General features: G+C 42.0%; 1 protein-coding gene across 1 annotated transcript in view; it reads right to left on the reverse strand.

Moving 5' to 3' along the window:
• Nucleotides 1-17,934, reverse strand: part of EMILIN2 (elastin microfibril interfacer 2) — a 36,112-nt gene extending 18,178 nt beyond the window's left edge. Inside the window, exons 1-4 of the mRNA XM_059470064.1 lie at nt 17,711-17,934; nt 17,504-17,626; nt 3,848-4,023; nt 185-2,119 (exon numbers count right to left, since the gene is read on the reverse strand). Coding sequence (XP_059326047.1) covers nt 185-2,119; nt 3,848-4,023; nt 17,504-17,626; nt 17,711-17,838 — 2,362 coding nt within the window. The 5' untranslated portion in view covers nt 17,839-17,934. The remainder of the gene's footprint in view (nt 1-184; nt 2,120-3,847; nt 4,024-17,503; nt 17,627-17,710) is intronic.
• Between the last annotated feature and the right edge of the window lie 4,329 nt (nt 17,935-22,263).

A 22,263-nucleotide genomic window follows, 5' to 3' on the forward strand; every position in this document is an offset into this window, starting at 1 on the left:
CTCAAAGTACTCTGTGGTGTTCTGCAGCAAAGAGCCAAAATTAGTCACTGCGAAAATAAAGTAGGAATTGTGTAATATTTTTTCCTCCCTCGTTTAGTTCTTTTCTAAGAGTTTCAGAAAGGAAAGCCAGTTAAAAAACAAACAAACAAGCAAAAAGTAAAAAAAAAATAAGTAAGAAACTTACTTGTGTCAGGCTGAGATTTCAGCACGCCTTCAATGTCTGCAGTGATTTTGGAAACCTGACTGTGAAACTGTTGGACAGAATTTTTGAGGCCAGAAATATCAGTGGAATGCGATGCTATAGTTCCATTCATTTCACGGATGCAGTTCCATAAGCTGCTCACGTGCTTATTCAGACCCTCTTTTATATTCTGCAAGCTGTCTGAAACAGAGTCCAGCTTGCCACAGACTTTTTCAATATGTGAGACTCTGCTCTCAACATCTGAAACATCCTCCTGGACCCCTTGGGTCTTTTCTTTGCACTTGCTAAGATCATTCAGGACATGGTCATTCAATTGCTCTAGTCTGTCTTTCACTTCTCCACAACAATTCCCACTGGAATGAGCAGTTTGATTCGCAAATGTCCTCTGCATTTGATCAATTTTTCGGAAGACACCTCTTTGTGTTTTTCTGCATGTCGAATTGACACCCAGAAGCTGCTCCCTGCAGCTACTCAGGCCATCTTGAAGGTTTTTCATATCCTTATCAATGGCATTTAGATTGTATCGGAATACACGTACGTCTCTCTGCATTTTCTGGATGTCACGTTGGTTACCCTTAATTAAGCTGAGTTTCTCATTAAGAGAGCTATTTAGAGACTTCAGGACAACAGAATTATTCTCCGTTTTCAAAAGCAACTGATTGTACTTTTCGTTACAATCTTCCAGCTGTTTCTGAAGGTCCTCAGTGCCTCGTGGTGCAGACTGACATTTCTGCCCACAGAGCTGCTCAAGCAACAGCAGCTTGTCCTTCACAAAATTCATCTCTGCTGCAAACTGCTCATTTGCAAATCCAGCATCGCTGGGCAAGATAGGCCCAGGATTAGCAAACATTCCATCTGGGTCCGTGGTGTTGGCAATCTCCAAAATAGTCCCGCCTAGCCTGACCTCCAGCGCCCGCAGCTTTTGGTCAAACAATTCCCTCAGTTCATCCACCTCAGCAGCGATAGCACCACGGAGAGTCTCCTCAACGTAAAAACAGTGCTCTTCAGCATTTCTTTCTGTAATATTCATCCTTGCATCCAGCTCCTCCAGCCTCTCACCCAACACATCTTCTAGATCTGGAGTCGACAATCTAATGATTTCATTATCTATTCTGACATTCAAGATCCTCTGTGCTTCCACAATTCTGTCAATCTTCTTATCTAAATCTTTCATCTGTTGGTCAAAGTAATTTCCCTCACCCTTCTTGCAACAGCTGGAGTTATTTGAAGGAATCTGAGTGCGGAGAGTATCTATTTCTTTCCTCAAGTCATTCTCTTTTCCTCTTATAACATTCATTATCCCTACACAGTTATTTTCACTGTCGTCATACTGCTGCTGAATATCCTCTACTTTATAGTCACAGGAGTTCTTCAGATCTGCCATTTTCTTCTCAAATCCTTCCATTATTTCTTGTCTGAGGGACTCAAATTTTGAGTCTATATAGTCCTGATATATATTGTCACGGGGCATTGTTATTGTAGGTCCTTGTGCTGCCTCCTGCAGTTGTTTCAATTGTCCTTCATATCCTTTTACTTTTCCATTCAGTTCCTCCAGCTCATCATTCCTCATCTTCAAGGCTTCTTTGACCTCAGCCAGCTCAGCTTTTATATCTTCCATTTCAAAATCAATAAAAGGGTCTTTTTGGTCTTTATTGTTGAGGAGGCCTGGCAGCTGAATAGTGTCTGTTTCAGCCCCCACTGCACTGTCAGGCTCCGGGCGGTCGTAAAGGTTGTTCAGCCAAGTGACCAACATCTTGCTGGCATCTTCCTGTACAGTCAGCTTCAGGTTTTCGTTCACACCTGCCACGGAGGACTGGAGCTCAATCACAGACCGTGTAAGTCTAAACAACTCATCCTCAAGAAACTGCATTCTCTTCTCATATGGTGGAGGCTCCGGTGCTCCTGTTGGCTCTGCATCTGTTTCCCAGAAATAACAAAATGTGGATGTAAGTATTCCCAGTGGTATCTGTTTCATTAAGCTGCAGTTGACTTCACTTTTCTTTAAAATGAAATAATGGTTTAAACTGCCTAATGCTTGTTGTCTTTTCTGTTCTGAGTTTCAGTCATTTATAATTAATATGTTATCAAAACCCGCAGAACTAGAAGTTTCAGCATAGTGACCAATTCCTACCAAGGTACAGTGGCCATAAAGGAACTGGCAACCACCCCTCCTGTTCAGCAACGAATCTAAGCTACAGCACATATAACAGACCAATACAGGTCCATACACATCACCTTAGAACCACTGCTTCTCCTATAACAATGATTTACTCCTGAATTCCCACTGAAAACTTTAGTGGCAGTCATTTATGTGCCTGAAGTGGGTTTGTGCTCCTGTGTTTTACTGACCTGGGATCCAAATACACATCCCATATATGACATGGGGTTCTGCAAGACACTCCAGTTATCACACTTGGTTCACAAATACCTAATTATTTGGCATATATTTAAGTAGGCAATAAAAACATGTATAAAAGTGTAAAATTTACACATTCAAAACTGTTAGATTAAAATAACTTATCCTCATTGTATGAAAATCAGAAAGAAAAGACTTTTAGCTGCAATCTACTTTTTATCTATCAAAAATCAATTAATGAATCTGAATCTTATCATTAGTAGGACCTCATTTACAAAGCTATGTACAAATCTGGATGTTCAGTTTCACACAAAATGTGTAACAACTGCAGAAAATCCAGAACAAAACCCCAGAAAACAAACATTATCAGAGGTCAAGAAAGGATAAACTGCAGGAAAAGTCAAAAGTAGTTTTTAATTTTGTCTGGAGGAGAGGAGAAGGATATAGATCCCCATGTTTTATTATCATCTTTTGGAATTAATATTTTAGGTCAGCTAACAAAATACTTTATAAGCTCATTTTTAAAGCAGGTATATAATCTATGGGACTAGTTTGAAACCATGTATTCAGTCATTCAATACATTCCACCACACAGAAAACACATGTGGAAATCTGACTAAGTGCTATATGTGACACTAATCTCCAATTATGTTGGAAAAAGTAAGTCCTTCAGAAGGAAACATCTGTTTATCATTTTTTCTTAATGGAGAAAAGGCATAATATAGCAGTAATAGCATTCCTTCTTGCCCTTTCAGAAGACAGTATCTCACACAAACAAACATAGTTCATTCTTTAAAATATTTTTTCAGAAGTTGAGGCTTATCCATACTAATTCTCTTACTCCTCAAACAAAACATTGTGAAACTGCTAGGAACTCTTATACCATTAAAATTAGTATCAGGGGTTTTTGTGGTTTTTTTTTTGGGGGGGGGTGTTTTAGTAATATTCCTTTTTTTTTACGTGAACATTGGAGAAACCACAAAAAAACCCCTGTAAATTCTTACAAAACCCACAGTCTTTATCCAAAGGTTTTCTGGAACCATGAATAGACAGCTGGCACTTCCAGCCAGGGTTCTACAGCCCATTTCTCTGTTATTCTTCAGGAAATTCTCTGTATCAGGCCTGCTATTGCCTGGCTATTATTTCCCCACTGCACAGAGTCCTTCACATGGCTTTTGTACCTGCAGCAGCTGAGTTCAGTAGAAATCAAAATGATTAGAAGACAAAACAAGAAGACAAACCAAGAAACCAGACAGGACTGTGCATACCAAATTTCAGACAAAAGTTACCTGTGCCTTTCTTCACGGCAGCTCTGGCTGGTGTTGAGGGACGACGAGCAGTGTTTGGCTTTTCTGCAGGTCCTTCCCTGCAGTCCTCCCCTTTGTAGCCAGGACAACATCTCCATTCCAGCTCTGTCACTGTCTTATATGCAACTGTGTACCGAGGTCTGAAACTCGTCCGGTATCTGCCAAAACAGAGAGCATTTTACACAATCCATAACCTAAGCTGCTAGTTAGATTAAAGTTAGAATTAAAACAGGTTTTGGGACCTTTTATAATGAAAATCAAATACTTACAGCTATTATTCATTTTCTGCTTTAAACATCAAATGAACAAATGTTTTTGTCTAGGTTTTAAAGCTACCTCCACTCAACACGGAGCCATGGAATAGGGACTTTCATGTATGAGCAGAGGGATAAAATGTTGTGGCAAATGAAGGTACAACTCATCAGACACCACTGACAGTACCAGTGACCATTAGTGTCTTAGACTACAAATTCAAAATATTTTTCCTCTAACTTTTCATTGGAACCCTCTCCCCAGAGCTCTTCTGAACATCAAAAAATGCTTCTGCCTGCTTTGCCCCATTTGTGTTTCCACAGTCTCCACTTAAACCATTCCTCAGAATCCATATATACAGCACAGTCTGAGCTGGGAGGGATATTCCAGAGAAGGACAAAATGCTAAAAGTGTGAGTCAGACAAGGACATGAAAGAAGGAATCAGATGAAACACTACAACAAACAAAGAAATCAACTCTTTCCTCCATCAGTTAAGCTGAAGAGGGTCTGCCAGACAAACCTATACACACATTATGTACATACAACCTTGAGCTTCCCTGATTAACCACTCAAAAGTTAATAAATGACAAAGTAATTCTGGTTTTGCAACTTTCTTCAACCACAAACTTCTTCCATAGCTTCCCTTGAAACACATCCCATGTGCTCAGCTGCGGTCAGACACGGTGGTATCCCAGCAGAGCATAGGAGAGCCTATGCTATTGGATAAAAACTAAATCAATTCAAGGTACAGCTCATTTCGGACTGAGACATGAGGAAAATTAGTAAAACAGGGATTTGGCACCTGAGCTCTATAAAATGGTATTCTTGGAACACACAGAAACAGTAAGTCATCCCAATTTCCCACGTGAATTCCTTTCTCTCAGTTAAACTAGCCTCATGCTACTAATTTCCCTAAGGCTTTTTCAGATCTTTTGTCCTTCAGATTATTTCAGATCAGAACAGTTTGCAGGCTCATTTAACAGCTGAAGTGTCCCTAAACAGTAATATAAGCAGAATAAATGCAGGACAGCAGCAAAGGAATCTACAGAAGCTCTGTAATAGGTTTCAGCCATAGCCTGGCTGGGCTCACAGGGAGTGTATCCTGGGACAGAGAGAGCACAGGACAGCCATGGTATCATCGAAAGTCACATATTTCACTGAACATGGCATGCTATTAACATCCAAAATTCCTAACTGGTCGAAAAAAAAAAATCGGTAATCAGCTACCAAATGGAAAGAAGTAAATCTGTAAGATTTACTGTGAAACATTTCCTATTGGAAGTCACAGAGTGAGAGTGAGCTTACTGTTACTCTTCAAAGCTTCTCGGGCCATGCATGCAAAAAGTTGCTGAAATTTTATTCAATTTTATTCAGCATATTTCAGATACACAATCTTAATATAATGTCTCCCATCTGACAGCCATTTGCTGTCCCTTTTTGCCAAGCTGGTTAACAAACTTGCGGTGGTGTGCTTAAAATATTAACTGCTAATTATGAATTTGCTTCTCTTCCAAACGTATCTTTCCCAATTCTGCCACAACATTGACTAATTTCTGCACTTGGGAAATACTCAGTGTTGTTTTGCATTGTTATTTGGTCTATAACTTCTCATTTAAGGGGTAAAAGCTACTTTCACTAGCGACAATCATATTTTTTCCAACTATTTCTGGGCCAAGAGTAGTTTGTACTAATAAGCTTCTCTGGATTCAGTTTTTCTGTGGATCAGCATAGGAAGGCAGGGTCAGTCTGTGCTGTATCTCTGTCTGTGAGCTGCTCATAACTGCAGTGGTTTGCTGTGCCTGTCAGCTTTTCAGACTCTGGCTTGGAGCATGCTAACTCAGGGAGGGCGTCCAATCCTTTTATACCTTCTGAACACCATATATGAAACAGCTGTAGACTTCACTCCAGCTCATCATTTCTTCTACAGTTTTCACTTAAACATCTGCTGAATCCTATTTACAAAGTACAGAAATCCCAATGGTAAAGTGCTTTAAAAATTAAATAGAAGAGTGCAATGTAGAGGGCACCACTGGGGAGAACAATATCCCGGCCACCCAGGAACAACTTCTCTTTCTCCCTTATCTAAAGATCTCCCACATCTTCTGTAGATAATTTGGGTTTGAATCCTTTCCTTCCAGCTAGCTGCCAGAGTCAAGAGAAACAGGATTAGCTAGATACTTTAGTGTTTTGAAGTGGTTTTGAAAGTCATTACAACTTCTCTCACAACCACCACATTACTGAAATGCAAACTCTGAACTTCCAGATCAGTTTTCTCATGCTGGAAATGGTTGTACATAATTCTGTATGATTTCCATAAAACACTTAACTGCTTCTGGCTTTGTGTGTGTTCCTCTTTTTACTTTCAGGGCCAAACCCCTTCCTGAAAAATACAGTATTTTGGTTATTTTCAAATGCCAAATCTCTCTTTTTTCCCAGCAAAGTTTTAAGAATATAGCTGAAACTAATTTTATAAAATGAGTAAGAATTACTTATATGCAAATTTTGCTCTTCTTCACTCAAATTACAGAGTGAGGATTTTCCACCACATTTCTGACAATTTTCTCTTTTAATACCTTCTCTGTAGTCATATTCATCAATACAGACACTTTCAGATGGCTTTAAGAGTCAGACAAATATTAAGAAACAACTAAATACAAAAGAAGAATATAAACAAATAAAAAGAAATCAAACTTAATATTTTTCCAATGTCAAAACTTAAAAACTTTTCTAAACTCCATCTTAAAAACAAAAAACAGGCATGTTTGACATTCTCACTCTTCTTTGTTTTATAGCTTCCTGATTCTAATAGGCATAAAATGCTTAAATACGATTTAATATTTAAAAAATTTGAAAAACAGTCCATGTCTAAAAAAATTCTTTCAAGTTTGAAACAACACAAATCAGAACTGTTTTGTTTTCATATATGGTATATCAAATACAGATTAACCTGAATCCTAAATCACAATTCTTCTAGAGCCAAAATAAGTTAGAATCAGAACATTTCAAAATCTGTACCTAGAACAGATTTCATATTCACACTTGAACTGTGGTAAGAAGACAGCTATACTCATGGATGGCTCAAAAATTCAACTGTGATTTATTGACTAAGAACTTCTTCTCTATACTGCCATTCCAGCAGAATGAATCACACAGCTACTCCCATTTCCTCCAGGAATACTAGACATGTGAGGCTAGGAAACAGGAACTTACACTAGCACTTCTCTAATTTGAATACAGTCATACCAAAATTTCTTAAAAATCACAGTTTCACAGCTACAACTTCTGTACCAATGACATTCTTCAAGCACAACTGCTGTGCAAGTTGCAAGGAACGGCGTCACTGTGACAGCACCGTCCAGCTGCACTGACAAACGACAGCCACCAGCACGCATCCAGCCCCAGGGATTTCCCAATCATACAAATGCTTTTTAAAGGCAGAACTTTGCTCACTCAGTGAATTTCAGTGGAGGAGCTGGAGACTTACAGGATTTTGCTAGGATATAGCACCGAACAAAATTATGTTGTTGGTTACAATTCTAACAAAACAAACCGTAAGTTTCTCTTAGGGACCACATCCCTAATTTGTGATTCTATGCATGTGAAAGACACAAGACTGGGAACTATCACAACATACAAATTAGACATGTCTTCATTTAAATCTGCAGTATTCTGAATCCAATTACTCACTCATAGTCACAGCAAACTTAAAATACACAATCACAAACATACAGAACACACAAAATGTACTCAAGGTAGCCAGCCAGACAAAATGTTCCTTCTCTATAAAGCTGGATAAAGAGACATGGCTGGAATGTAACATCAAGTTCCACATGGTTTATCTGGCAGGTGTGAATGGTGACAGAGTTATCTAGTGAGGCAATTTTGTCAAAAGGGTCCACAAAAGTTTCCTAAGTATCTTAAAAATTGAGGCTCCACTTTTACGCTTTTATATGCTGCAATGGAATTCAAAACCAGTAAAACATCAAATCTTCCTCTGGTTGACTTGGATTTTTGCTATTCAAATAAGTGTTAATACACATAATTACTTTTACAAGTATTCTTTAAAAATAGCAATTTCTTATGTGGCTAGAAGTTGCATATAACACACCAACATTTACTGTGCCTAGTCCTTCCATTCTCCTGTGGACTTCAAGTCCAAGATGACGGTCATAATCTCTTGATGAATTGAGCTAAATACTGAAATAATTATTTTATAAGGCATGAATAAAGGTTAATATCCACTGTCTCTAATCTTTCATTGCAACAGAGAATATAAGAACAGCTGTTTTTTAGGAGTTTTTCCACAACAGGCTTGTAACTACCCACGCCTACTACCTTCACCATGAACTCAACATGCTGATCAAATGAGAAAACACCCCCAGAATGTTAATACAAACCTCCACTTTTATTATCTTAAGTGTTTCACAGCTGAAATGAAGGTGTACAGGGTGACAACAGCACTCAAATATTCCTCTTTGAGACAGCAGTACTTCCATAGGAAAATGCTTAATTAAAAATCCATGTTTGCTGCAAATGCTGGACATTTTCACTGGGGAATGAGCTATGGTATTCTCACGGTGCTAAACCACAGAAGGAAACAGTTAACACTGATATTTGGAATGTCACCTAATAGCGATAAAACAAATCAGAAACATTTGCACAAAATTGGTGGGAAAACATATGGCTCAGCTCTGTAACTGGATATTAACATTCAACCTTTTGGGAAATGCAATGAGATAAGTGCCACCACCTCCTCACTGCGAGGAAGGGACCACAGAATCAGCATGTTTCTACATAAGCAGTGTACAAAATGTTTACTCTGAGCACACAGCTTCAAGGTTGGTCCAAAATTCTGTAGTGTTTGGAACAAGTCCCATGACTTCAGCAGCCTGCAAATTTCCGTCTTTATAAAATAGAAGATATCAAATCTACACTATTTAACATTTTTATTGCATGTAGACACATTCTTTGTAAATTGCATCATCTGGTAATTGTATTTATACAGTTATACTATAGTTATATAGTCCCAGGCATCCGAATCTCCAATATATTGCAAGGGGAGCACAGAACTGGCATATAGACACCATCCAAAAACACTACCTAGAAGATGCAATTAAATGCAATCATATTTTGACTAAACATTTTTTATTTTGTAGGCTGAAAATACTTCTGCTGAAAATAGAAGGTAACTTTATTGGCTGTTTATACTACACAAAGGCTGAACTAGAACCAGTTGATCCACGCTTCCTGCTTCCCAAACGTGCAGGCCTATTTATATTCCCTACAAATGGTGGCAGAAATCCTACTTCCACCAAAATCTTTGTAGGTTTGAGCAGTTGTCTGTCACAGTGAGTTTCAGCACTCACCTGCATTTCAGGTGCCTCGTGTGTAGGTAAGGACAGGTTTCAGTTGTCTGTATTTCCATGAAGGCCAACAGCAGTAGTCCACATAGCCAGCAGAGTCAAAACAGGGCTGCATCTCACCCTAAAGTCACCATTTACACCCTGTTACCTACAGACTGTGCTGGACACCCCTGACTTGCACCTGTGTCACCATCACTGCATGTCTAAGCTCCCACACTCAGATTCACCCCTCTGCATACAGGGCAGACAGTGTGGGTCATGGTGAATCAAATCCCACCTTTGTTTTTTGTTCTTTGATGACCTTGTCACTATGCAGTAGCACCAGAAGCTAGCTTGTGTTTCAGCCCACAGATGAGTTTAATTTGAAAAAAATGTGTCTCTCCCAAGAATTTATCCTAAGGCATTTATAGCAAGCAGCAAGAAGATGTTTTGATGCAAACAGATAAACCTACAGCAGTCTAAACGTTGAGTGACAGCAGCCATCAAAGCTGTAATAAATCCCAATAATACAATGGAGCAAAAGTCTATTTAAAAAGAATCCTGTTGCACCCCAAAATAATTTCCCATTTTGATCTGGTATTAGAGACACTAAGCTGCTTCTTCAGATGGACTTAACAAGACTTATCTTTACACTGCTATTTTTCCTTTACCTGGCATTTTTCCTTTCAAGAATTTATATAAAGTAGATCAGTAAATGTCTTTACAGGCATTGGAGTCTGGGCAATTACATCTTGAGAAAAATGCCACTGACCTTAGACACTAGTCCAGTGCCTGGCCCACTCACAGACATCTAGACTGAAGTTCCTCAAAGGTCTTTGGATAACATAATAATCAAAATAAAATATATATAACGAAAAGCAAAAAGAGAGTGTTTTAAATTTTTTTGTGCTGGGTGAAACAAAGTTTTGAGGCACTCCTGTGGAAAATATTAAGTTATGACAAGCATCACTGGTGCACATGACCGTGGAGATTCAGCTTCTCCAGGCTTGCACAGGCCCACAAGGGAGTTCTTAATAAATTTTGCAGTCATGTATAGCATGGCCAACATTTGTACCAGATCTGTACTGAGCTAAATCCTGAAGAAAAAACTGCTACTGACTGAGAGGATTAACAGGGAAGAAACTAAAGAAAAGCAAGGGAATGAGTGAAAGCACTCTGCATCCACAGGAACACCATTACCTGCTGTGTACACACCCAAGAAACCACCCATCCAGGTCACTGCAAAGAGTGCTTTAGTATCTGACTATGAAGGCACTGTAATTTTACTGAATGTTTCAAAAAACAGGAATGAGCATTTAGAGACTCAGTACTTTTTTCCATTGGTTATTTTTACTTGGTGGCTTCATGCTAAGCACGAAGGGAGAAGATGGCCTTCCATCTGGAAGAAATTGCTAAGTGGGCAGAGACCTGGCACAGGTGATTGTATTACTCCTTCATGCAAGGAAGGAAAAAGTTGCATTTGTCTATCCCTAAGTAAAACTATCATCTCATCAGTGGTACCAGGGAAGAAGCAGCCCCAGTCAGCTCACAACAGCCTGGGCTCTGGTACTTAGTTGTCTTCAACACTGAACACTGTTTCAATGCATCTGAGAGAATCTGGCTGAATTTTACTGCAGAGTTTGTGTTTTCTTCAGTAAGAAGGACAGAAGATTACAGGAACTGGTAGAAGACAACAACATTCAATTATTCTCAGGCAACACCACATGGTTTCATTTGAAACTCTCCAAAAGTGCCATTGTTCACTACTTATACAATGGATTTTATGCCACTCAGCTGGAATTCTTCTATCAAAAAAAAGATGAGATTCAAACTACAATTTTCTCTCTTGGGAGATAAATGTTTTTTTGTGGGAAGAAAGAACCAAGGTCTGAAATACGACCCCATGTCTCATACTAGTGATTTCTTCTTGTTGAACATATATCCTCACACACACATACATAAATACCTACCTATCTAACTCTCTCTTGGCTGCCAAGGATTTTATTTTCAAAAAGCTGACCACTAAAGTCCAGTAGGAAACGCACAGAAGTTTAAAATGTCAATACTCTTAATGTTCATAAATTATCACTAGGTAGGCATCCTCTTCTTATGAGAGCAAAAGAAGGACACAGAATGCATTTCAGTAACTCAGAGCCAGAGACAGCCTGTGGCAAACCTCAAAGCACAGCTTCATTCTTGGGATTAACAACGTTGAAAGGCCAGTCATACACATGGTAACAGATCAACACTGAACTATTAAAATCCCACTTAAACAGAATGGGACAGGAGAACCCTGAAAAGACAGCCCTTTTAAAAGGATTCCAGGGAAATTTTGTAGAGTGGCAGTGTGATGTGCTCAGTGACAGAACAGGAACAACTCTGCACAGGTTATATGTTTACAACATCAGCACCTGCCTCTCCCAGCAGCAGGGACCAAGTTTCTCACCTTACACGAGGGGAGAGATGAAATGAGGATGCAGAGCACTGCTGCTGATAAAGCTGCCTGAAAAACTGAGCTCCAACAGTATCTCTTCTGCTTCTCTGCCCATGAAATAAGCTGTTTTCTAGAATGCTCTAGAAAGAGCTGAGAGATTATTTGAAAATACACCCAGATGAAACAAATAACCAATACTTTCAGGAAGACAAGAGCTAACCTGGGGGATTAATGGGACCCCAACTTTGAGAATAAAATGGAGCATTGTTTTGAGAACTGTTACTTTTCAAGACACCAAGTTAAAAGTGAATCAGAAGGGAAAGGAAAGATGAGATGCAAATGCAGAATGAAGTCAGATGGGAGTCATAATATCCCCAACGTGTAAAAGTGGCACTGCCCACTGCCTAATGGTACAAAATGTTCCTTGATTATTTGGGTGATTTATGATGAAATACACTTAAATGGCTCAGCAGCTCCCTGCAAATAAAAATTTATTGCTTTGGCAACAGTTTGGTGCTTAACAGAAGAGGCCCCAGACCTCCAGGTCACACATTTCTCAAACCAGAAAAGCATGAAACTTTGAGTTATCACATTAATGGGAAGTGAGGAGCAGCATGGGATTTTTTTTTTTTTTACATTATTGCAACAAACTCAAATGATGTGTGAAATGAAAATTCCCTGTCCAGTTCACAGAGAAGAAAGACTCTGCTGCGTTCAGTGTGTGGAGACAGAGATGCACAATTTCAGGCTTGGGGAGACAGCCAGGAAAACTTACCACACCCAGCAGGATCTCAAAGATTTTCAAACAAGCACTCCAGGAGACCAAAGTTTTTTAAGTTTCCTTACTGTTTTCAATGCACAAACCCCTAGGCTAACCTCCCTATGTAGTCAGCTAGCTGGAGCCTGTACAAAGAAATTCTGCTTCATACAAAATACACAAAGTTGGAAAGAAAGTGCTGAAGACCTTTATAGATACTTGAACGGGAAACATTAAACAGCTCTTGCTTTTCTTTCAAGTTTTTTGTGCATCCTGAAAGATTTTTTTTTACAAGATATGTATTGCTGGAAGCCAGTGGCTCAATCTGTGCTGACTTGTATATCTGAGGTTTGCTCCTGCCTGGTGCTGAGCACTCTGACACTGATCTGCATGCTTGATTTCTAGCAACAGACCACTCTCAGAAAAAACCACACACTGGGACTGTTGGAAGGTTGAAAACTACATGGGGATTTCCTATATGTTCCTAGACTGGGGCTGATGTGCTCCACCCAGGTCGTTCTGGGGTTGCCAGATGGATGAAGCCATTCAACTTGAACTGGATGTCTCATATAAGGTTTTTCAGTTATCAAATTTCCACTTTTAACCTCTAATATATTGTTAATAAATGCAAAATATTGCTGATTAAAAGCAGTGTTTTGCTCATAAGCAGTAATTTGTTCTGATGTTTGTGAATGCAGAAAACTTTTAGTAACATTCTCAAAAGTCATTTCAGTCATGTGCTTTGAATCTTCTGGGCCATGAATAAAATTGTGATTAGTTTGGCACTGGGCTTATTTATGATAAAATGACAAGAAGTTGGAAAATATTGCTCAGTGAGAGATTTGAAGAGTCTTGCTAATTTACCTATTGCTTCATTCATCATTTTCTGTGTCATTTTCTAAATGAAATAATGGGCTTGCTTAGTATACATGTATCATTAGTGTTAAGATGAGAAGCTTACACTAAATCATGAAATTCACTCCTCACAAGCTAAAGACAGATGACCTGACCTGAGCACACAAATATCTTTACTCACTTAAGCAAAATTAATGGGGGCTGGTACATGAATTAGGAGATCTGATAAAACATCCTTTCTTCAAGCCCCTGAGCAACCTTATCTAAGTTTGAAGCTGGTTCTGGTATTAGCTGGGGGCTATGAGGGGATTGCATGACCTCCAGAGGTTCTTACCAAGATAATTTTTTTTTATGACCTTGTAGGGGGAAATCCTGTTTGCAGTTCTGTAGCAAAGACACAAACCCAGAAAACGTCCCAGAAAACCTTCAGCAACTTCAGTTCACTTCAGACTTTAAAATCAAAACCTTACCAGTGGAAGCAGCTTTTCCCAAAAGTGCTGAGCCATAACCCAGTGCACCCCTGGTACAGCCAGGTGTACCCACACACTACAGAACAAGGGGCAAAACAACCAACTGCTATGACAGCATCCCACCCTGAACCAGCTACAGTGACAATACAGAATTGTCCCAAACAAGCCACAACCCTAAAGAGTGTGTAGGATCCAACCATAAAGGCAACATGTTTTTTTCTTTTAGAAATAGATAATACTACTAGTTATAAATTGCTGTTATTGCTAATTAAGTTACCAAACCATTCATAAGAAAGCTAAGAATGGAAATTCATGACAAAAGAAGCAGTGAGGGGTCAATTATTTATGAAGCAATATTAAATTTCAAAACATCCAAGCTCTTTCTAGTGAGTATAAACACTAATATTTTTGTACCTTTCAGCCCAGTGACCCACTAATAACAAAGTATCTCTTTCTTTCACTAGTCACAGTTTTAACAAAAATAAATCAGAAGCCTCTCACACTTCAAAGGGAGCATACTTCAAAGGGCATTTCTGCTCTTTCTTTCTGCTTTCTCTCTTCCTATCTCTTGAGCAGCCACACTTCAACTCACATTCATCCCTGACACCTTAATCAGCCAAAGTATTCACCAACTTTTCAGCAAGGAAATGCACTATTGAGCCCAAGTACCTATAAAACAGTTAAACAATGAAGTGTAATAATTTCCTGAATTTCAGCTTAACCTTTCAGGAAATACACCCTGCAGCCAAAGTGAATTTACAGTTAACAATCATGGAAGTGTAGTCATTCCAACAGGGGGCTTTAGGGCTTTTGTCTTCAGACAAATTATATTTTAATGAGCCCAAAGGGTAGATTAAATGGGTTCATGCATGCATATGATTTTAGGTTTAATCACCAGATCTCTCTATTTAAAAAAAAAAAAAAAATTCAAAGAGAAATCAGGGCTGACTATAATCCATATCTGCAACTCACTCCCTTGTCTGTGAAGAACACATGGAATGCAGGAGAACACTGCAAGTTTAAGGCAGTGAAATGCTCCCCTGTACACTGCAATCTAAGTAACTGCTATGCATAACCCAGACCACACTAGATGGGCTCTTTAAATCTAGTCTTAAACTAATATAAACCAACAGTAGATTAGAAAATAGACCTGATAGTACTTAAGTACTAATAAAACACACACATCCATGATACAGTTAAGGAATTCTTTGTTTGGTTTGGATCTCACTGTGCCCACTGTCTGCAGCTGAATGAGCTCTTAGATAAACCATGGGTATCGAGAGGAGACTACACAGGGGCTGCACTTTATTCCCATGAATATCTGCTATTTAGCTCATGTCAAGTTCTCTGTTCAAGTGTATAAAGGAGAAAAAAAAAGAGAATAATTTCCACAAAGTCCTCACAGTCATTTCTTTGTTGTTTTACAGCTCTTTCCTATTTTTGTGAACATTAGCTAGCAAACATATATAAACACATTTTGTTATTCAGGAAGCTACTCCTTCTGAATTAAACAATATTTTTCACAGGAATCAAGTTAGGAATTTGCAGGATTTGAGGTATTTCAAACTTTTTGGTTTAGCACCTTTCTTACTCTGCCACTGACAGTGTATATGTAACAGACACAAAAATAAAATGACAACCTATAAACAGTTTTGAACACAAAATTTCAAGATGTTGATATTCCACCTTCTCTTGGTAATAATCAGCTGGTGCTATGACAGAAGAAAAATATTTTATGGTAATAGTAAGGAATATTTTATGTTAAGAACAAGGAATTGTTTTGCAGTTGCCATTATGGTTATGAAGAAAATAACAGTGATGTTCACCAAAGAAAGTCAGAGGAAACAAAGCCTTATGATAAGCATCTAATTCCATTCTCAAAAGAACAAAAAACCCCACGAGACTGGACACATCTGGTGAGACCAAATGTCTGTTCAGCCCCACATTCTCTCTCTGACAGCAGCCAACTCCAGATGTTTAGAAGCACAAGGACAGACAATGCCATTTCAGAGAACCACAGAGAAATATGGAAGGGATGGGACTTCGGGAGGTCATGCAGTCCAGCCCCCTGCTCAAGCTGGGCTTCCCCTTGTCACTCCTGCCAATAATCTCACACTCTCGGTGCAGGAATTTCCTGAGCTAGAAGCAATGCCTTCACACTTTCTTCACTATCTGCTAGCAGATAGTCCATGGAAGTCCTATTTTACCGCCTCTGAAATTCCTTATCTTAATGCTTGGTGATTTATGTGTTTAAAGAGCTCAGTTTCAACCCCTCCTCATGCCTCTGTAGCTCCACTACACAGACTTCTCGGGATAGAGGGCACACCCCATTACACATCCACAAACTCAGTCAGAAGTCCAAAATGGCCAGTTCAAGACTCCAAAGGGAAACAAGGGAAGTTACACAAGACAGCTGTCTCAGCTGTCTGCTGTCTTTGTTTTTTCCCCTCCAATTCTAGTGTTTATATAGAGAAAAGCTGGATTTTAAACAAAAATAACAACCCAAACAAACAGAACGCAGCACATTTGAATGCCAAACGCCCAACACCTATTGTCACCGACCCCAGGGTGGCAGCGTCATCGGTGTCTGAAGTTCTATTTCAGCAGTACCCAGGATCTAGCAGTATCTGTCTCATCATCACTGTTTCATGTCAAAATAAAATCTAGTTACTGTAGCTTTATTGTAAAATACTCATGATCATCACCTCAGCCCAAGTCTAAACCTATGATAATCTATGGGTGTTTTTCCAGCAGCTTCTTGGGGATGCTGAAATGGTTTCACAGAGTGCATTTGCCTAGAGCTTTCAAACAGAAATGTGTAAATATTACTGCTTTTCAAGTGGAAAAATGAGGAAAGGAGATTTCCCTGTGATTAGCCAGCAGGTGAGATCCATCAGTTCCCTAATGCCTGCTGTAGCACACCTTGCTGTAGGTGGCCGTTCCACAGATTTCCACGTGCTCACACGCACAGAGAATAAAATCAAACAAGCAGTTTTATATTACCCCCCATAAAATCTGCCCTGGCCGCTCCCCTTGCTGGATAACTACAAGGACACACAGACTGTAAATGCGCTGGCTCGCGTTCCTGGCTCTCCCTGTACGCGCCGATGCAGCGCCTCGGAGGAGCAGCAACAAAACCGGTTTGGAGCGGGGCTGTGCGCCCGCAGCCCCGGCGCGCTCCCGGCAGCGCCAAGGCGCGCTCCCGGTGCCCGTGGAAAGCAGCCCGCGTGCTTCCCGCCCGCCCGCACGCCGCTCCGAGCCGACGAGGTGTGCCAGCGCAGCTCCCTCTCGGCAGCGCGGAGCAGCCGCTCGGTCTGGCTCTAATTAGCTCCGGCATTAGCCCCATGTCCGCAACGAGCGAGCGCTTTGTTCGGGATGCGCTGGAGACCAGAGGCGCTCCGCACCCCCTGCCACAGCCCTGCGCCTTTCGGGGTGCCGGGAACCACCCAGCGCTCCCCCGGGCTCGGCAATGGGGGAAAGCTCGGCAAAGCGCTCTCCCTGCCGAGGTGTCCCCCTGCGCTACTTACACCAGGGTGGGCTCGCAGGGGAACTGGTTCCAGGCGCACTTGTACTGGGCCTGGACGTAGCTCTCCGTCCCGTCCAGCACCGAGCAGCTCACGTTCTTGTTCACTATGTAGGCGCACCAGTTCCTGGGGGAGAAGGACAGTGTCGGTCAGGCTTGCCGGGCTCCGCAGCCAGCCCGGTCCAGCGCGCCCCGGGCGGGCGGTACTCACTTGCTGCGGGAGCCCGGCCGCGAGTACGGCAGGTGCGGGGTGCCGTGGCTGAGCCCGGCGGCGCCCAGGGCGAGGAGGAGCGGCAGAGCCCATCCCGAGGGCGGCGCGGGCCCCGGGCACAGCTCCATGCGGCGACGGGCAGCGGCGGCGGGCGAGCGCAGCGGGCCGGTGCCTCTCCGCCGGCTCCCTCCGTCCGTCTGTCCCTCCGTCCGTCCCGCCCGCTCTCAGCTCCCTCACTGACGCAAATCCCCCCACCCCGTTTCCGCCCTCCACGGCGGCTCCGCACCCCCCTCCGGCCAAGGCGCCGCTCCCCTTCGGCCGCCCCGGCCCCCGCCCCGCTGCCACCCCCGGCCGGGCAGAGCCCTGCGGCAGCCCCCGGCCCCGTGTGGCGCCCGGGGCCCCTCGGGCAGCCCCCGCTCCCCGGCCCCTGCCCGAGCCGACAGCTCCCGTACCAGATTTTCCCCTGGAAAGCTGACGGGAGGAGAGGCCGGGCCGCTGGGGAAGAGCCCCCGCTGCCGGGGAGCCGGGCTGGCTGGGGCAGAGGGCGGCCCGCGACCCGCGGGGAAGCGGACACCGGGCTCCTCAGGTGGTGCGGACGCGCTGAGCTCCCGGTGTCTGAGGCTGGTTTGCTGCTTTGTGGTAGCCCTGGGGTCCTGCCTGACACCGGTGCCGTGAGGTGGTGGTGTTCCTTTCGTGACCCGATGACGGCTCATTCACCCACTGTCATGGGAAGGGTGCTGGAGCTACCTCAGCGAGGGATGTACAATAAGCCTTTAATTGTAAGGCGAGGTGTTTACTGGGCAGAGGGAGAAATGGGCGTTCAGCTTCACCTAGGTGTTAAAATCCAACCCAATCACCTTGACTGAGTGGCCTGCCCGTGTGAAGCCATCCCATCGAGAGCAGGACCACAGGGATGCCCTTCTATCATCCTCAGCTCCTGCTCTTTTATGAGTTGGATTTTTGGACTGAAGTGACACTGAACAAAAGCATCAAGGCTGGGCCAGGGCAGGCTGCTCCCACCAGTGGGAAGGAGGCAAAGGGAGAGAGCGATCTTTGGGTGGAGAATAGTTTGGGTGGAGATTTGGGAACAGTGCAGGCTGCTCCTGCTGAGCCTGGCCAGCCCCAGCCCTGCTCCCAAGGCCTCCCATGGCCAACAGCAGCTGCTCAGGCTTTCCTAGCTCTCACTGCAGGCACAGCCGGCAGCAGGGCAGGGCTCTTCCTTCTGCTCTAGGCCTGCTGACCTCATCATTTGCCCCGACCTGCTGAAACAGGCAAATTTCATCTGGGAGTCTCACCCAACAGCTTCACTCTGCAAGTCTGCAGGGAAAGAAGCTTTAAATGCTGAGGTCAAAATGATGCATTCACACTGGTTTTTAGGAACTGTTTCATTGGAAATATACACTAAAACTTCCTGTCCCCTAGAGAAATGTGTGCCATTACAGATGCATAGGAACACTTCACTGGCAACAAATAGCAATGGAAAAAGATGAGATGTTGCTTCAATCTGTCCTGTTTCGCTTGAAACCCTTCTAATGCTCTGTAGATGCCTGGAAGAGGATAGCACTTCACTCTCATAAGAAATTATGCTTTAACCTTCTCAAGGGTTAAACAATTTCCTGTGCCACTGTTTGCATTCATGGAAGCATGTAATTGGGTTTTCATTATTTGTGCTGGCAGAAGTTATCTAGAGTTTCCCAAGCCTGCAGAGAACAAGACTACAGTTCAGTTCCTAAAAAGCAATGAAGAAGGCTTTTTCTTCCTTTCCCCCTTCCTCACTCAGCCAAGGAACTCATGAAACTTTTCCTTTTCCAAAAGGGATGAGCAACATGGAAGAGCTGCACATTGTCCCACAAAAGGAAAGTCATTAAATAATGAAAGGCTGAGGTCATCCTTGTCTTGAGAATGACTGCATAGTACAAAAATTAATAGACTGATTTAAACAAAATGAGCATGAAGCAACAGAATATTTCCATATGCTGAACACTGAGCTTACATTTTGGTGAAGGAGGACAAAGCAGATGTTACCTGATTTTCCATGAGGGCGCCCAATTTACCTATGAACCCCAGAGTCAATTGCCTGACCAAATGTAACATGGGGACACCATCAGAAGGAGAGTTGTTAGAGCCCTGCTTACTCCATGGATATGACAGATAATAAGTCAGGAGTTTTCTGCAACTTCAGGACTTTGTCAATGTTTGTTCATTCAAGAACTATGTAAGAAAATCTCTCCTAATTTCTGATATATAGCTGTCCCTTTACTGTCTGGATCAGATATTTGTAAATATTATGAAACAAGGCTTTCACAGCATTAGCTGCCATTTCTTTAAAAGGCTATGTGAGACTTCTTCCACTGCAAAGCACAGTGCATTTTGGAGTTTGTTTCATTTAAAATAAACCATAACAATGAAAAAAAAATCCTGCCGGACCAGTCTCATCTTCTCCCTGAAACTAGAGCTCTGTTGGAACTTGAATACAAGTGCTGGTGCAGAGAGTGAAGTTTTAGGGTGGCTGCATGATGGCTCAGTAAGGAATATCAGCAGAGGATGACTTGTGCTAGAAGTGTTGAGCTGAAGAGAAATGGATGAACTTGGGTGGGTGCATAGAGTTGACTTCAGCTCCTCTGATATTCACACTGGGCCTATAAATGTGATATCAGCTGATTCAACAATAACCAGTACAGAAACTGGGCTTTGCCTGGAGAATCTTCAGCTCAGGTGCAGGCTGAAGATGTGGTCCAAGCTCTGTGTATGGCTGCATTTTTCCTGTGGGTGTAACTAGTTTTATTTCACAGTGTAAGTATGAGGGTTAATCGCGTTCCCAAGGAGACAGAAATGTTCACATTTTGTATTTCTGTGCTATGTCATCTCATCTCTAAAATTCACAGTAATCCCAAGACAGATGATTCTTACAGTGCATGGAAAGCATCCCTCCACCCCTCCCTACAAATGGAGCATGCAGTCTGTGAGTGCACTGAGGAGAGCTTCAGTGACTGGCCAGATCAGTGCTCACATCCTTGGGAGATGCAGTTCAGAAACGTGAGTCCATATGTCCTTTGAAATGTTTTAAAGTTCTTGTTTCTTTGCTAAGCAGTCTGGCTGTGTTTCTAGCACCAAGATCAACCATACCTTCATACTTCCTAAGAGGATAATGATGGGGAAACAGCAAGGGCCATGTGCAAGGGCTGCTAGAGAGAGAAAAGTGCACAGAGCATGTGGGCAGAATAATATGCAAAAACATTACCAGATATTTACTGCAGAACTTCAAGAGAGAAAGGTGTCTGTAATGGTGTGGTGTATGGGGTAGAAATGGTGTTTCCCCTGCAATTTACATCCCTTATCCATCAGCTTTTCTTTTCTGTAGATTTCAGCAACAAATTGCTTTGTGAATTCTGGGTTCCTTTTCTTCAGGTTCACTGTCTCAAAACCTTGTCCAAAATAACCTGAGGTGAATGGTTTTCAGAGAGGTGTTTGTACTGCCTTGATGCTTCTCTTTAATAAAAAAAGGAAATATTGTCTGTGCCACAAAAGGCCTTTCGGGTACTTCTCACTGGCCATCAGATGTGAGGCCTACAGCTGTGCGTAATCTGGGCGTACATTTGGTGCTGTGTTAGTCCATGAGTCAAAGCAGGTCACAGTGTCCCTCTGGAAAGATGAAACTGGCATCAGGGAACAAAGAAACGTTTGAAAGGAAGTTGTAGGAAACGGCAGGCTAAAAGAGGAAAGCTTGGATAGAGGTGCATGACGCATGCTGGCTTGGATATACCAGGAAAAGTACTCTACTGGGGAAAGAGGGTTTTAAATACTGTTTTGTAGAGATATGACACAGCCCTATGCCATTCACTTGGCCTATATGTCATTACATAGTAATCTTAACATGAACATAAAAATCCTAATTCGAATCTAGGATGGGTGTTTTGCAACTTTTCAACTCTCGGATCAGAGCCTTAGCTTTGTTTGCAATTTCTTTAAAAAGAAAATATTCCCCATCAAGAAGTGATGGGTTTCAATTTTCAAATTTTTATGTGTAATCACCTCACTAGAGTCTGCCAGACACATATTTAGCTGTGAATGCTTAATGAAAATCAATGACTGAATGAAAAGTAAATAACAGATGTTCATAAAATTACTATTTATAAACACTTTAACTTAGTTTAAAATCCAAGCAGCACTAGTCAGTGATAAATCAATAAATAAACGAGAGAAGGGAGAATGGAGTATTTTGGTTTTCTCTTAACTGGAGAGCCAACTTGGAGAGCCATAACAGTTATACAACCACAAGGATTTTGCTCATTCCACAACAAAAGGTCTGTAGCAGAGACCATCCTGGGAGCTTTGGAGTATGCAGAGAAATAGCCCATGTGGTTCCAACCAGTGCTTGGCCACATCTCTTTATTGAATTGCCATGTTTGTCTATCTAGGCATCACTGGCAGTGTGGTGCTGAGGATGTTTCAGTGCGTGGGTGGGCAACCTGGCAACTCCAGCCTTTCTTCTCTGGTGTTATTTCCTTGTTGGGGAAAAACATTTGTGCTAATTTCATTTATCTAAACAGCAA

This window comes from Ammospiza nelsoni, chromosome 1 (genome assembly GCF_027579445.1).
Source record: "Ammospiza nelsoni isolate bAmmNel1 chromosome 1, bAmmNel1.pri, whole genome shotgun sequence".
Classification (NCBI taxonomy): Eukaryota; Metazoa; Chordata; class Aves; order Passeriformes; family Passerellidae; genus Ammospiza; species Ammospiza nelsoni.